The sequence below is a fragment of the Siniperca chuatsi genome, linkage group LG4, assembly GCF_020085105.1.
Source record: "Siniperca chuatsi isolate FFG_IHB_CAS linkage group LG4, ASM2008510v1, whole genome shotgun sequence".
Classification (NCBI taxonomy): Eukaryota; Metazoa; Chordata; class Actinopteri; order Centrarchiformes; family Sinipercidae; genus Siniperca; species Siniperca chuatsi.
The window spans coordinates 17,615,166-17,632,073 of NC_058045.1; the positions used below are offsets into that span (position 1 = coordinate 17,615,166).

Genomic DNA, 16,908 nt, shown 5'->3' on the forward strand with positions numbered 1-16,908 from the left:
AGCCTACAGTATGTCTTTTCTTTTTTTTTTTTACATGAAATTGCCATCCACAAATCAATACCTGTTTTTTTTACATTCCCTCCCTTCCTCACGTCATTAATGCTCTATACTCCTTTCTTTCCCCCTTTTACTCCTTTATTTGATCTATTTTTCCATATCACAGTCATCTCTTGTCGCAAAGCTGTTTGTAGTGTTAAATCATCCTGCAGGAGCGACAAGATTTACTTCATTAAGTAGTGGCAGAGTACACTGCTTCACTGGAGAGTAAGGGTAAGAGTCTGTCCTCGTGGGCTATATCAATAATCATTAAGGATCCTCTCTCATTAGACCAAACCTCATAGGCCTCCAGGGCTTGAGAAATGGGCTCCGCCAACTTATGTGATGGAGTACGCTTAGATGGCATCACCACTGTTTGGAAATGCAAATGGCAATAGTTATTTTCCCCTGAGGATGATTGCCACCAGCGCTATGTACACAACCTTATTCTCATTCAACCTCTTTGCTTAATCAAGAAGAACCTTGCTCCCCTATCAGCAACCTCCAATTTGCTCTTCACCGCCTCCCTTTTCTCTCTCTCTATCTTTTTACACACACACCTCAAACCCATTCAGCATATCCAAGCCACTGCAATATGATTATTCATATGGCAATGAGGCTGGATCAAGCTGGCAAGGCTGCCACAGCATGATGGGAGTGTTTCCGGATGATGACTTAGGAGTCCTGCAGCTTCTCTGCCAAGAGCAGGGAATTCAAACTTAATCAGGGCAAGGACCCCTCCCTCTTCTATCTCCCAGATAGCTCCACAGGGTTGAGACCAAAACAGGAACCGAATGAGAGAGACAAAAGTCAAAGTCTAGGCAGCATCATGCACACTCCCTCCCTCTGTTTTCCACTTGGGGAGCCAGAGGTTTTCTCCCATGAGTGATGGCTTCATTTTAGGGCTATTGGAGAAACTTTTCAGAGAGAAGACATTAGTAAGATTAGCTTTGCTCCAGTCTATCAGCCCTATCGAAACTCTTATCTCTCTCTCTCACTCACTCACTCACACACACACACACACACACACACACACACACACACAATGTTCCAAATTTCTACACACCAAGGCTGTTGTTCATCCATCACCTAGGAGCACAGCCGGTATGTTTCACTGAAGCCCAGACAGTGAGCTCTGTAGCAGGCCTCCCAGCCTTCAGCTCGCTGTCCACAGGCCATGGTCACACCAAGGGGAAGGAGGCAATGATCAGTCCTGATCAATAATACATCAACTGCATTAAAGCTTATGAATAAGTCATGGACGGAAAGAACCCAGTCATCAAGACGCACACACACACACAGCAAAGTGATCTTTTACTTAGGCCAGGGAGGATGAACAGAGAGAAAAACAGAAGAATGCAAGGGCTTTAAATTGTAGGGAATTTATCACCCACCCACTGACATTTTGTTGCATGTTGAAGCTCCACTCTGTCTTTTCTCTCTACCACCCATTCTATTCGCTGCCATTCTCTCTCTTTCTCTCTCTTTTTCTCAAGTAATGGCCTTTTCCTGCGGGTGGAATAAATAAGTTATTACATCCATGTGTCCTAAGGCTTAGCTAGGACCGTTTGAATATAAATAGTTCATTTGCCTCCATAGTGGAGGCCTCACTTTGTGCTATATAAATATATCTGTAATTACGTTGTGTTTTCTTTTCTTTCCCTTTTTTTTTTTTTTTTTTTTTACAAAGAGTAGGGTGACTGTTTTGGTTGACTGGAGATGCATGATGAAATTGCCTTACACAAATAAGTCTGCCAACGGTTTACCCCAACCACCGTCTCAGACAGGAGGGAGCTGTGTGAGAGCGTGGGCTTGGCTCAATGCAAACCTTTGTGTGCTGTGCTGACAATAAAGAGTGAACAGCCTGTGTGATGCTGTAGACAATTTTAATATGTGGAAGAGAAAGTACAAGTGGTAACTTTGTCAAGGATATGAACGTGAACAGCACTTTTGAATAATTAATGTCTCAGACGTATACTTAAGAGAGATGGTATAACTACAGCAACTAACCCTGTATATGTGTGTATACGCGCTGTCCAACATAATTTATTTTGGCAGTCAGTAGGTTGGCGCTTGAAGCCAAGGTGTGTGTGTGTGTGTGTGTGTGTGTGTGTGTGTATGCATATTGTGGCTGCTTTGTTAAAACCTAAAAGTGTTGTGTATGACTTGCCCACAAAGTATTTTGGAGTTAATCCATTTCGTTTTGAAAGGCCAACAGTTCATCTAAATGTTTTATGTGTACACACGTGTTCTAGCATGCACTCATGTGTGCACATATTTGTGGCAGGCTCTCTGACGAGATGCACTGTTGTGAGTTTGAGTTGGGATGATGTGCTCCTGGAGGAGGTGCAGGAAGGGAAAGGAAGCAGCTCTTTGTTTCTGCCAACAGAAGTATGTCAGACAGGAATACTCAGGGAGCGGCGCTGCCTATTAACTGACGTGTAGATTTTTTCTAAAAGATTACGCTGCATGCAGCACGGTCAGGGAAACAGAGGCAGCGGAGGTGGAACAGTGTTGAAGCAAGTGAGGGAGAGAAGCAGAGATGGATGGAAATGTGTCCTTGACAGAGTGATAGGAGATAGAGACCACAGAATATTACTAGACACAAAGTTACTAGACAGTTTATGTAGAATTTATGAATTAGCTGCTTGTTTAAAGATTTTCTATACAGAAAATCTTTATCCTGGACAACACGACAACTGTTAATTCCGATATTGCATAATAGATTACCAAATTATAAGCATGGGTGTGCTCACATTTTTGGTAAGTATAATCTTTCTTCAGTCGAACTTGGTGTTGGGAAACTGCTTTCTGTCCACAAACCTAGTGAAGGAGGTAAAGCCTGTATGGTAAAGCAGGGTAAAGATTTAGCCTAGGCTCAGTGAAGCTAAACAACACTGAAAACTCTTTCATCCATGAATAAAAGAATGCATCTAAGAAAAAAACCCACAATGATTTGGCTGGTCTTCAGTAGCTTTACTCTTTGGGTGTAGCTGCCAACTGAAGAACGCAGCGCAAGTCCACACCTTATATACCCACAGTTGCTCTTGTGCCTTTTACTCAAATCGGAAATGCATTAAATAGAAGGAAGGCATATACTATTTATAAAATAACACATAGCTACAAGCGAATACATAAAATACTCGATATGCCACAAATACACTAAACTTAAAGCAGCGTGTCAGCGGTTCCACATTGTGGCTTGAAAGGCAGTCCTTTATCTCATTTGATGGCAGTGACTTATTATTTTTAAATACTGGACATACTCATGCTGGAATTGAAGACCTTTGCTTTTACCCATTTATATTTGTTTGTTGGTAATAGAAAAATAGCAAACATTAAACTGGAAAATGTTTGAAATATTTTGTGTTGCATCCACATTACATTGAATGAATATACTGTACAACTGTTATATCAGAAAAATGCACACAGGCAAGCTGCCATAACAGTTAACTTCACTTCTACTCCAGTTTACGCCCTATAAAACTATACATCAGTGTGACATCGGAGATTTGGGTGGAATAATCTCTTATTCGTTGATTCTTGCTCTGATAGATGAGAGTTAATTCACAAATATAAATGCAAACTGTCCAAGGTCATAAAAGAAACATTTGAGTGGTGAAATTAGATGACATAGCTCTAAAGTGCATTGAATCTCTGAATTAAACAGCAGCCCATACAGTAAGTGTGTGCTTAGAAAAACATGCTGACCTATAGTCTTTCGAAAATGGATGTGGTAGATGCAAGGGAAAAATCATAATAAGAAGGATGGAGGGTGAAATGTGACAAGTTTCAGAGAGTTGTTTCTCAGGGAGGAGCAGTGCTCTATCACCCTTACGATATTGTCCAATTAGAGCATATGATTAGTGTAGACTGTCGCCAGTGAAATTGAATCTATCAGCCAGGCTCGCATTGCTACAGGTCCCTGTAATTTAGCTATCACTTTGTCTCTGTCACCACAGAGCTGCTAATATAAAACTGACGGAATGGATGATTTCTACTTAAGGCGTAGCTTGATTGAAGCTGATTACATTTCACAAAGGTTTATTATATTTCCATAATATGTGTGCATGGTGGAGGGTGTGTGCGGGTGGGGTGTGTGTTTGTGTGGTTGCACGCAGGTGTTTGTGAAAGAGAGAAGAAGAGAAGAGTTGGAGGACTTATAATCATCTAATTTGTCTCTGCTCTGTTCTGCATACTTTTTTCCCAGGCTACCAGAGCCGAGGGCAAACCCCATGGACCCACGGGACTATGAAGACAATGATTCTGGACCATCCATGGACCACGCCCCCTGATACCAGCAGACCAGACTCCTTCTACATCCACCTGTCCTTCAATGTCTGCTTCAGCCAGCCGTTAGCCCTGTTGAGCTGTCAGGCTGGCCCTCTCTCTGTCAGCCGTCTCCCTTTTAACCTGCTTCCCTCCCCTCCCGGTGCCTGCTGGCAGTGAACTGACCTTGGAGAAGGCTGCTGTGACAAATATGGATGGCCACGTCTTTTCTGCTCTCAAACTTTTTTAATTCCTCACTAGCTACTAACTTTCTTTAATTGAAGCAAGCAAGTTATGTGCAATCAATTACCATCAGGCTCAATTTCCACAGCCAGTCAGATCTTTGGCTTACTGGTGAGCCTGGCTGAGTCAGAGAGGAGCCTTGCTAGGCAGCCGAGCGGAGCATCTGTTAAGCCCTATAGATGTCAGAAATGGGAAGTTCTGTGACACGGTGCGCTTCACACTTCATTTATTCACAATATCATTTTGGTTCTGTCGTTTTGACAAACATTCTGGACACTCTCAGACATAGAAAGGGAACATTTGTCTGATGCCACAATGCCTTACGTCGTCAAGAGAATATGTTACAAAGGTGATGTGGGTGTCTGGGTGTTATATTTTGATTGTAAAAAAAAAACTGTTTCTCTAGCTTTTGTTTTATAATGTTTTCTCTTGTACTTTCTGTCATTCTGTCTGTATCAGCAGTTTGTTTTTAATTTGATTGATTCTGTTGCCTTAAATTCAAAATGGAAAGCGGTGTCACCTGTAATATGTGGGGCATGTTTGACAACAACATGACTTCACTACTGTAGCACTGCACTAAGATGCACTGAAAGTTGCATACCCACCCAAGGGAAATGATGGTTTGTCAGCAGCCTATTGAAATGATTCCAACAGCTCATTCTTTATTCTAGTGTAACAACAGACAGGAGTCTGACATTTCCTATTGTTTTTATTTGTCTATTTTTGTCTTAAATCTATAAATAAATAGCCTGTTTCTTAGATTGGATGTTGAAGATGACATTCATATTTTCACTTTAGGAACAATCCCTGCATTATTTGTTTCTCACAAAACACTACAAACACCTGAAAACCATCAGTCTTCCAAGACGCTATTATCAGAAAACCTTACAGGCATGTGACGATGGATGGAGACAGGAGGAGAGATGAAGTGCTGTAGAGAGGTTATTTCAGGAAGGGGAGGATTTCTAGTTTTCCTTCATCAAAATTCAAAGCAGCAACCCATCCAGATAGGACTGGGAATTGGTGGTTTGGGAACAAAAAGGGGGTTGATGGAGCAGGAGAGCTCTTTAGGGTCTCTTCTTCTCCACAGATGCATTTAAATACAGACTGGTTTCATGCCTACAGGCCCAGACAAGCCAGAACCCACTTTCATCAACTTGCAGCCTCAATCAGAAAGCCTTTGTCTCTCCGCTGCTCGTTTTTCTTTCTCACTTCACTTCTCTTGCCTTCTCAGAATCACACCATGCGGCTCACATTTGCTTCACACCTGCTTTCTACCAGAGCTGCTTCATCAACCCAAGAATGCTTTCTCAGCTTGTCCAATCCCTCCGCATTGAGATATTGACTCAGAGAAACTCATTTACCCAGTGGTCATTGCTGTCTGGATGGTAACACATCTGGGTTTGCATTCTCTTGTGAGTTTCCCTTTACAGAAATAATGGGGCTTAATGATTTACCGCAGGAGGCATTGATCCTCAGCATTCACTGCTGGCTGACCAAGCACCAGAGCACTCAAACTCTTTTACAGATTTTTTTGTGTGTGTGTGTGTGTGTGTGTGTTTGTGTTTTAGTGTGGCTGTGGCTAAATTGATTTAAGTTCGCTATCAGGAGGCAGAGCCAGATGCAGGCTCCCATGCTATCAAAGGAAGGCTGGTTTCAGCGAATAATCATTATTCCGTCATCTATGTCGTCCAACCTGATCAAAGAAATAATAACACACCTGAGGGGGGACAATGTGCCTGTTGTCTGGGGAGGAAATGGAGAGGAGAGGATTGTCTGATCTAATTTAGCCAGGGAGACCACAAGGTTCCCTTTTTTCTACACCCAATTACACCTGCTCTTCCAGGTTCACTTCACTGAGCATGTTCACACAGAGGCACAAAGACACGTAAATAAACAAAAGCACATCCGTAAGACCTCCGCTTTGCTGATGGGCAAAAAGAAACTATTTGTGTATTTGTATTGACATAAATTAATTGCTTCATGGGTTGTGAGATTGAATTAGGTACGTGACATGCTTGCTAGTAGTGATGTGGCTTTGATTGTCGCTTTTAATAAAGCCTATTTCTCTCTGCCATCATTTAAAAGACAGTTGGTGGTTTCACGGTAATGGAGCAGCTCCACCACCCACCAACCCACTATGACTTAATGATTCTGTTTATTAGCATGGAAGAGAAACAGGAAATTTCTCTAATAACAGAATACACATTGCCCTGAGATGTATGTGTGTGCCTATATGTGTGTGTTCATTTAAGTGTTTGTGAGGATGTGCATTAGCCTGTGAAAAATGACAGTTTATTTGCAGAGATCCACACCTCTTGTACCATTCAAGACAATGTATTGCTTGTCTCACAGTAAATGCACTTTCTTATTCATCTTTCCCCCTTGGCCTCTTTACACACACACAAACACACAAAAACAAGGGAATAGGCATCAGCCAAGGGATCCTAACCCAGATTTTTACATTTTCCACAGTTTGCTTTGGGTTCAACCACTCACTGAAACCAGACATGACTATTACAAGACTCAGATAGTGCCATCTTTGAGATTAACATTTTCATCCCTTGTGGTGTGGGTTTCCAATGTGTTTACTATGCATTTGGGATAGAAAATGGTAGGCGGAGAGCAGACAAAATTAGCATATTGGCTAAGAAAATGATGCACATAAGATCACATTTCTTGAGGCAAGGAAGTGCTCTCTGTTTTGTTTTGTTTTTTTGTATTTTTAGTCACATCTCCCACTAACACCTCCAGCTTCTATTTCATGTAATGTGTTCAACAAAGGGCTAAAGCACCTTTGAGAAACGCTAACAGGGAATAATCAATCTCTTCCCAGTCGTTGATTTTTGGCTCATATGAGATCCAGCCAGCAACAAGGTGATGCAGATTGTGGACCATCCCAGACTGACTGACAGCAGGCATCTGTCAGAGGTGGCAGGTACAGACAGCTGTCTGGCAGCCCTAGCTCATGAACAATGACTGGGTGGAGACGAGACGGCCGGGGAATCCATCTCTCCTTTCGACAGCTTCCATCACTCTTACATCCCCGAGTCAGCAAAGACACCTTGGGGCCTCTGTCTCTAACCTCTGTGCAATCTTTTCTTGTCTGAGCATCCAACTTGGACAAGTAAAGGAATTGTAGAGTAGGAAGGGAAAGAAGACTCATACCAGGGTTCAGAATGAGGATAAGAGCTTAGCATTAAGCCTGCAATGGGGAAACATAAAAGTGGTCACATGCAAGGTAATAGAGATGGGGATCATGATGGCGTGGATGCAGTGGAAAGGAGCCGGGATGCTTGGTTTCCTCCAGCTGATAATAGAACGTGCCTCTGAATAAAATGAGCGTCCCGCCTAGATAACACCTACTGCTGTTCCTTCTGGGAGCTGTAACACATTATACTCTCTCTGTCACAGCTGTGATGAATCATCCTCACAACAAGGATGAATGTGGAATGTAGAGAAGTAGTAGACAAAAATATAGCATTTGCAGACTCACCCTCCAAAATCTCTGCCCAAAGGTATGTGGAAGTTAAAAGAATATATGTCTATATTGTAATATCAAAACAGAATATTATATTTCTTGGTTGACACAAATATGTCTGCATGTGTACGACATCTAAAAATGATAGGTTGCATTAAAATCTTCGAGATGTGAGTCCACATGTTTCCTTTCACAGGGTTTGACATCCGCCTACACTAACCTGGCACCCTAGCTTGATCCACTCATGTTTTCCCCTCCATTTCTTCCTCGCTCCCCATCCTTCCTCATGCCTCTCATCATTCATGCTGTGTACACAGTCTGTCCCTTTCTGGTTGCCCAGGCTCCTCCGGAGCTTGTTAATTGCGTTGGTGACACAGGTCTGTGTGTGAAGCAGCAGTAGTAATTGCTCTGGCCTGGCCTGAGGAGAGGAAGGGTACAACCGTCTGGCCTCCAGGTCTGCCCCAAGACTACGAGATTAGAAACATGCTGTTTGACGAGACGGATAGCATTAGTAGTTTTAACAGGGACAGAGTCTACCATCAAACTTGTACTGCTGTTCTCATTGGGGTTTGCAGACTATACAGCAGATACTGTGTAAATATGGTATATGTGCTTTTTTTGCAGTATATTTCACCAGCTGGAAAACAGTTTGTACAATATTGTGATGACCTTTAGATTACAGTTGGGGCACTGTGTTAACCATTCAGTTCATTTGTTTCTCTTCACTTTAATACAGGAAGCTCAAATGCCATCACTTTGCATAATTTGTAGACTCACATGCCTGCTGTTGTGCAAATAGCTTTCTCTCATTTCGTAGCTTCGTGTCAGTGGCCCCCATTCATCAAGCTACTCTGGAAAAGACTGGAGATTCTACCAAGGAAGTTATCCTTAATACATCAAAAGCAGCGTTTGGAGGGAAACCAGTGAAATCAATTGACCACTGATATGTAAAACACTTAAAGAGGTGTAGTTTGGTTTATTAAAAGGAAGGCTTGGCACTGTATCTGGATACCTTGCTGAAATTTACTGATATCTTTGTTTCAAGGGTTGCTGTCGAGTTGGGATTCTAGCACAACAATCCTAAAGATGAAATCTTAAGAAACACTTGTGGTACTGAGCATAATCAAGACCAATGAAGGAATGCAGAGGAATTTAATATGATTAAGGCATCAGTGGTTAGCACAGTCACCTCACAACAAGTAGGTCCTGGATTCAAACCCCACAAGACATACATGTCAGGTATTGGGAATGCATCTAACATTACCTTTGACTAACGCACTGGCCTTAGACCTTGATTTGAGGCTGCAATACAGCTGCCCACTGTTACTAAATTGGTCAAATACAGAGGACACATTTCCTCACAGCGATTAATGAAGTATAACATAACAGGTGTTGCTTGAGTTTTCAACTTCAAGGTTGCCAGAGTTGCTGCCAAGAGTAGTGTTTTTTGGCAGTCTTAGAAGTGGGCTTAATGGATGTCTTAGAAATACATTTTGGAAAGCAATGTAGAAAGCTATTGTGTTATCTGTCAGCTTTGTTTTAACCAAGAAAATTCAACTTCAGGTCTCGGTCTCTAAAGTTAAAAATGCGAAATTATAGATTATCATTCCCCATCCTAACCATTCCCAGGTCAGAAAGAAACAAACTGTTCTATTTCATATCCTGCTGTACAATGGCCACCTTCTTATGTGGAACAGCACATTGAAATTTACATGTACTTGATCAGCCAATCAGGAAGAATCCACCAAACCCTTCCTTATGGGGTGCAAGCATTGTCCCCTGCAGTGTGTAGTTCCGCATAGAGCATAGCATAGCATACAACGGCTGTTTATACGTCCAGTACCAGGTGAGGGTTTGATGGGTTTGCCCTGATTAGCCAAACTGTTACATGCACAGCTCCACAGTAGAGGATTGTCAGACTTGTAGAGCCCATTACAGGGTTGTGCTCATGGGTTGAGTAGTGGCAGCCTAAAATTCAAGTAGTCATCTTTCCCACAAATCAGTGACTATGCTCTTAGAAGTTAGCGTGACTGATTTTCTTAGCAAATGTGACTGTGATTTTAGAGCTACAATAAAGCTTTTGTTGTGAAATGAGAGTATGCTCATTCTAATATATATTAATAACAATGCACTCTAATACTTATGTTATGTTATATATGTCTGTAATATTTTCTAGATAAGTGTGCAAAACATTTAGTGTTTGAGAACTGATAAGAAATACATTTTAGAGAGAAATAGAAACACTATATACAAAATATAGACACAGGAATTCCAATATCAGTCAAAAATTGTACAGTCAGCATGATTTTTATCCATTTAGTTCTTTACTGACATGTTATTTGACTGTCTGTCCTTGTGTTTCCCGCCTACACAAAATGCTTTTTTCTGCAGACTCCCATGGTGACTTCTTAATCAAGATGACAAGCAGCTTAAAAATTAGACGCAGTGATGATAAGACATTAGCTAAACATGCACTCTTTTATGTATTTTCACAAAATGCTCTCCCTCAACAAGAGTCTTTCCCTGAACTAAAACCTCCTCTCAACTGGAGGTTGTGTAGAACTGAATATAAAAGAAGAATTACAACACACATTTATTTGAAGCTGTTCATCCTCCTCTCTGTCATCGCCACATACTCTAACACCTGCTTTCCTGTTTTCTGTTGATGTGTCTGTCACCCCTTTGGTGCTGCTACACCTGTTTTCCAAGGCACCTACAGAACCAACACTTGCAGGTATGGCAGATGTGCTAATGACCTCTGTTCAGCAAGGGGAAAGACTGAACTTTCTATTTCTGCAGCATCACAAACACTTAACGCACTTCCTCAGCATAGAAATTCAGACATTGCTCATGATACTGCTGCTAAGAGACTACAATCAATACACCACAATGTTACATAGTATTTCTGGATGGCTAGTACTGTAGCCCACAAACTCCCAAACAACATCTGTTCTCTACATTTTAAGTCACAAGAGGAGAAATCAAAAGAGATGAAAGAGATATGGTGATTTTTTTATTTTTTACCTAGGGAGTCTAGCAATTTTTGATGGATTTCTCCTAAACTGGAGCAGCAAATTGGCAGAATAGATATTTCAGTGTGTTATGTTTGTGATTTAGCTTCTCCTTTTTAAGGGAGAGCATAATAGGTTTGGTCTCGAGGGATGATATTTTTCTGCAGAAAAAGACAAAGCTACAGTACAGGCAGAGAGAAGCATAATAAATTGTGTGTGAACTGAGGTGCAGTTTGAAAAGTAGGAAAAATAAACAGTGTAAACAAGGCATGAGGCAGATTCTGCACCTGGATCAGAATTCTATTGCAGATAGAAAATGTTTTATGATGTGTAGATAGAGCTCAAAACAGAAACACCAGTGTTATTGCATTCAAGGAGCTTTAGAATCAGTTTTATTCATTACACCTGTTCAGCTAGGCAGCTATGTTTCTGTCGGTAGCCTAGGAGTCTGTATTCATTCATCCTTTACCATTATTGATGCAACTTTTATTTGTAGCAGAGGAAACGGGACATGAGACTTATAACAAAGGGCAGACAATGTGGAGATGGAGCAGAATGAAAAGTAATTCTATTCTCCAAACTGATTGCAGTAAACTGACACATCGGGGCACCTGTGAAACGGTGGAGGCAAGTGAGCTTTGCTTTCAAGGCTAAGAAGAGGCTGTTGTTGAATTCAAATCATATATAATACACACAGCAGCACAAAGTGTTAAATGTGCGTGTAATTTTCACTCATGTCCACGCATGTCTACGCTAACGTCCATTAGTGCTGGCAGGCAGTGGATTGAGATTAATGTGTTCCAATTTGAACCACCTCTCTGAGTGTCCTGCAAGGTCTCGCATGTATACAGGAGGACTGTGAAGTGAGAGCTGGAGCTGTCCCAAAGGTAGCTTGGACTGTTTCAGAGTGGCCTTGCTATCTCTACCTGTGGATGGAATACCAAACACACATCTATGAATGTGCTCGTACGATTTCACATAAATAGTTGCACAGACAACTCTCTCCCTCTTTCTATCTGTTTTTTGCTTCCTGCGCACATCCCTTGTGAAGACTCCACCTTCAGTGGTCAGTCTCTAAAAATGTATGTAATCACTTCAAATGTGGCCTCTTTATCCATTACAATGGGCCTAAATGGCAGATAATGGGCAAAAAGATGGCAACAACGTTCGTGCAGACACACTCACTGAGAAACATACCTTATAAAGAAATAACCAGCTTGTTTCTGAGATCCAGTATCTGTTTATTCACACTGCACTTTCCTCATGAAAGCTTTGTGTTTGACTGAGAGACTGAGTGGAGTAATGAGTGGATACAATAAAACTTTCTTCTCTCCCTCATATTTTACTTTCTGTCTTTCTGTGGTCGCTTTGTGATGATGTTTTAAGCCTCTCGTTGCCATAGACAATCAGAATGCTCATTTAAACCTGTGCCCACCTCAACACACTGGAAACCACAACTTGGTGAACAGGATTTGACTTTAACCATGATAAATGAGTCGCCATTAAGATAATGATAATAAAATGGCCGTCTGATTAAACGAGCATCCAGTCATGTTAATTGTTCTTATGATGAAAGGTCAGGCTCAGCATTGTGTCTGAGGCCAGGCGCCACCAGCAGTGGTATTTAATGAGACTTTTTCAATTAAATCATCCACAGGGAAACAAAGATGGAGGCCAGCGCTTTCTGCTCCCAACCGATATTTACAGGGCATGCTGGGTCCTAAAGGCACTTAGAAGCAATAGAAGGCAGTTTGTCGCCCCATCAAATGTTATGGAGGCTGAATCGCTCTCCGCCTTCTTCAAAAAATCATCATCGCAAACACTTCAAGCACATAATAATTTCAAGTGTGTTTAGTTAAGCTGTTATATAAGCACTGCACAACACACAAACATGCACAGACACTCCACCTCCTCCCTACATGCTGGATTTGGCCTTCCCCTGCCGACGTGGCCCCCCGTCCTTTGAGGATTAGAAACAATCAAAGCTATGCTCTTTCCACGCTCAAATGTCCTCCCTCCTAACAGCATGCGGGAAACCCCCATCGGCCCACACACCCGTCTGCGTCAGCCAGCAGGGTAAGCTTCAGGCAAGCTCGATTGGACAGGAAGATTCACAAGAAAATACTGCTTAGAAGCTTTCTATTACTGCACATTAATTCTCATGACATTTCAGTGTGTTTTGTGGCCTTGTCCCGTATGTGTCAGGGGCTCATTTATAGATGAATCATGTTGCCTCACAACATTTCCTCACTGTTTTGAATTTGAATGGCTCCCTCCATGTCGTCCAGCCGGAGACATGTTTAGACTCTGAACGATGTTATTTTCACACTTCAAAAGATGTCCTATATTTCAACTATGTTCCACTTTTCCGCTGCTATTGTTTAGATGCTTCTGACTGCCACCCTCTTTTTCTGACTCAGTGTGTCAGTGCTAGCTAACATATAGGCATGTGTGTGTGTGTAACCTGGTATCACCCTATGTCTCTGTGTGTCACAGTCCCATAGCTTCCCAGCAGTGACTCTAATGACAGTTCGCCCAAGGCAAGGCAACAGAACAAAGCAATGAATTTTTGTGTGTGTGTCTGTCAATTTGCCAGCTGTGTGTATTTCTGTTCATGTGCATGCCAATAAATGACTCAGAGATGTGTAGCGAGAAAGGGGTTGATATTTGAATATGAACATTTCCCGTGGTGCTTTGGGGTTGGGGCCCAGCAGCAGTGAGCATTCAGCTGGTAATTCTTCGCCCTGTGATCAAAGGCCCAGTTCTTAGCAAGCTCCCTTACCACCCTCTCGCCGTTCCCCTTATTTTCCCTTCCCTCCCCTCTCCTCGCTGCTCCAGTCAGGGCCCAGACCAACCCTCCGTGAGTTATACCCCAGAGGCGGTGTTGCTTATTATCCCTGAGTCTAGCAGATCTTACTGGTCCCGCCCCACTGGTAACCCCTCACTGTGCTGACCCCTTCAAACCCAACTTCCTCCTCTCATGGTCAAGCTCAGTGCTCTAGCTGCACCCAGATTTAAACAATCTCTTGCAGTCCTGGCATTTCTAGAAACCTTTAGGCAGCCACAGTGCTGCTACCTCTTGCCATCCGCCCCTGTGTTTAGTCTCAAACAGTTTTGAACTCCACACATGATCCACACTATCACACCCTTGACAAAACCTCTCTTAACACCCATAACTTTCAGTTTAGTTAAGATATTTCATGCTCCTTTTCCTCCTAACACCCTTTTCACACACCCATCTATATTCATGCACTTGACTGCTGAATCTTATGTATGAACCAATTCTTTCTTCCCTGCTTTCTCCAACTTTCTTTTGTTCTCAATCGCTGTCTGCTGCTCCTTCTATTTTAATTCACACTTCAATAGCTCAAACGTGTCACTCACTCGCTGGTGCTATGCATATTTGTTCAGTCCAGCATCTCGTAGACATACAGCGCTGCTCTAATATTCTCAAGGTTACTCTCAATGTTACCCTCCCGTTACCCTCTGTGTCTTTTTATCTAACACAAATATAGCCTGGAGCACAGAGCAGTCTGATGAAAAATGCAGAATAGGGCCAGGGCATGGCAGGAAGGCAGGGAATGAATGGCCCACTTTAGCCCATGAAAAAACACCTGTGACAGTTGGTGGTCCACTAAATGAAGGCAGCCTGTGGTTGTGAGCAGTGGGCCAAGCCAAAATGATTGCTATAAAACAGGCCAAGCCTGCTGGGAGCACTGGTGCCTCTTTTCATCCTGGCCTCACTTCATCACATGACCTTCTGGCCCTGATGCTCTCGTCTGTCCTTCTGTTTTCCTCCTCTCTCTCGCTCACCCTCTGTGATATTCACACTCCTTCTACTCTTCAGTGTTCTATTACATTTTGTCTTTGCAGTTGGTCATGTGTGCCCAGACTTATGTACAATGGGGGAGTGAAGCAAAATTGAATAGGTTCAGTTCTTTAACTCTGTTTAATCCCAAACCTATGATAACAAGTTATTGACAAGCTGGCAGGAAAATATTGTTTGTCTGTGCCTTCCAAAACAACATTGCCATTACAAATGGTTAAGGTTTGGTCAGGTTCTGGCAACTAAAACTACCAAACAACCAATGCTGATTATTAAGAGATGAGATGCAAACCTTTTTTTGTGTCTCATGAATTGACAACTGTTTATTTATCGGCATGGCAACATGTGCAACATATTCCACTGTCTCTCTTTGAGACACAAATTAAACCATATAGCCTATGCTTGATTATTGGGAGCAATGTAGAGCTTAACAAATATACAGTGTTTCCCACAGAGTAATTGTGGCGGGCAAGGGAGTGGGGTATATTTCTATTTCCAGTAGGTTATTTCTTATTTCATCATTTTAATTCCACTTAATTCTCCACCTTATTTTAGTGTTTAATCACAAACTACTTTAATCTGCTCACCTTGCTTTTCCCTTCAGTTCACACGCACCTCTGTCTCACCGGCTTGCCCAACCCCCGCCTCTTCTGTTTCTCTCGTGAGCAGTATGTTGTTTAACATCGCCCAAAAAACACAACTTGTGTTTTGGATTGTTTCAGTGTGTGGAGGAGGCTTGTTGTTAATGAGGTAGCCTATTGGAATGATCAAAACCAACGTGGTACCAGCAAACATTTCCTTGACCTGCGCTTGAGGCCAACAAGTCCAATAGAAGTCGAGATGAAAACATAATCTTAGGGGAATGGTGATTTCGAGGAAAACTTATTTTAGAGTGGTGTAACCGAAGAAATACAATTTTAAAACAACATTATAACACGATATAACATTGTAACATGTGTGAACCGTAGTGTTTACACATTAATTGTGTTATTGAAAAGTGTTATTATTCTAAATATATTATATGCAATATGCTATTATGTATATGGCCACTATACGCGCTAAAATAGGTGTTCCAGCATTTCCCCAAGTTCCATTTAGGAACAATTTTTCCTTACGCATCAACACTACAATACCTTCGGCCTCCAACGCATGCGCAACAGGTGATATCAATTCCACATCGAGTTTGACAGGAGGGGCATGTGAGTTGCCACTGAGTTTCAAAAAGACACTCCAATTTAAAATGCAAATGTGACATTATGCTTTTATAATTTGTATGCTGAGTTTGAGGCTACATGGCGTATTCTCATAGATAGCTGGTTTTCATATTTGTACATACAAACTGGGGGTGGGGAAGCTAGCATGGTAGCTGTGTGTTTTGTGGCTAACGGTGCAATCTGTAGCTAACGGTTAGCAGCTAATGAGCTATAGCTAACATTTTTTTGTGCCTTCTTTCCAGCTGCTGTGAAGAAATGGAATTCAAAGGCCACAGAAAGTGAAATCCAAGCTGCCATGGGTGTCCACCTACATTTTTATGTAGATGAATATTACATAAAAAACAATACATCCACAGAGCTTTTAGAAAGGTGCGGAATAAAAGTATTACGTTTCCTAAAAAAATATTATGATTGTGAATTAATTATTTTAAAAATTTTGATGAATCCAAAATAAATGTTTTGTTTATCTCTGTGTGAGATGTCTGATGTTTGGTTCCTGCTTCTAACAAGACTTGTGAGCCAATGGTATAACGACGTTGGTATCACGTGGTATAGTTGACCGTTAGTGTGGAAAAAATACACACTGACGTTACAGTGACGCACATATTAGCTATCTTAGCTTAATCATCCGAACAACAATAACCCATTAAATTATAGTTACATAGTCCTTAAAACCTTATAACCTTACTAATATGTTAAGAGGGACATACCACCTAGAATTTTTTTTTAAATAGTAGAATTGTAATTGTAGTGTTAATATTAATAAATTAATAATAATATCAATGACAGCTATAGGAAAAATAATGTCAGTATTAGTAACAGAGCCAA

General features: G+C 41.6%; 1 protein-coding gene across 4 annotated transcripts in view; it reads left to right on the plus strand.

Annotated features, from left to right (window-relative positions):
* Positions 1–5,309, plus strand: part of trim44 (tripartite motif containing 44) — a 45,570-nt gene extending 40,261 nt beyond the window's left edge. For 3 of the 4 annotated variants that reach the window (XM_044192311.1, XM_044192313.1, XM_044192312.1), the window contains one exon: positions 4,247–5,309. In XM_044192311.1, the coding sequence (XP_044048246.1) occupies positions 4,247–4,331 (85 nt within the window). In that variant the 3' untranslated portion in view covers positions 4,332–5,309. The remainder of the gene's footprint in view (positions 1–4,246) is intronic. The other variant, XR_006377607.1, reaches the window with a different exon arrangement.
* The last annotated feature ends 11,599 nt before the right edge of the window (positions 5,310–16,908 follow it).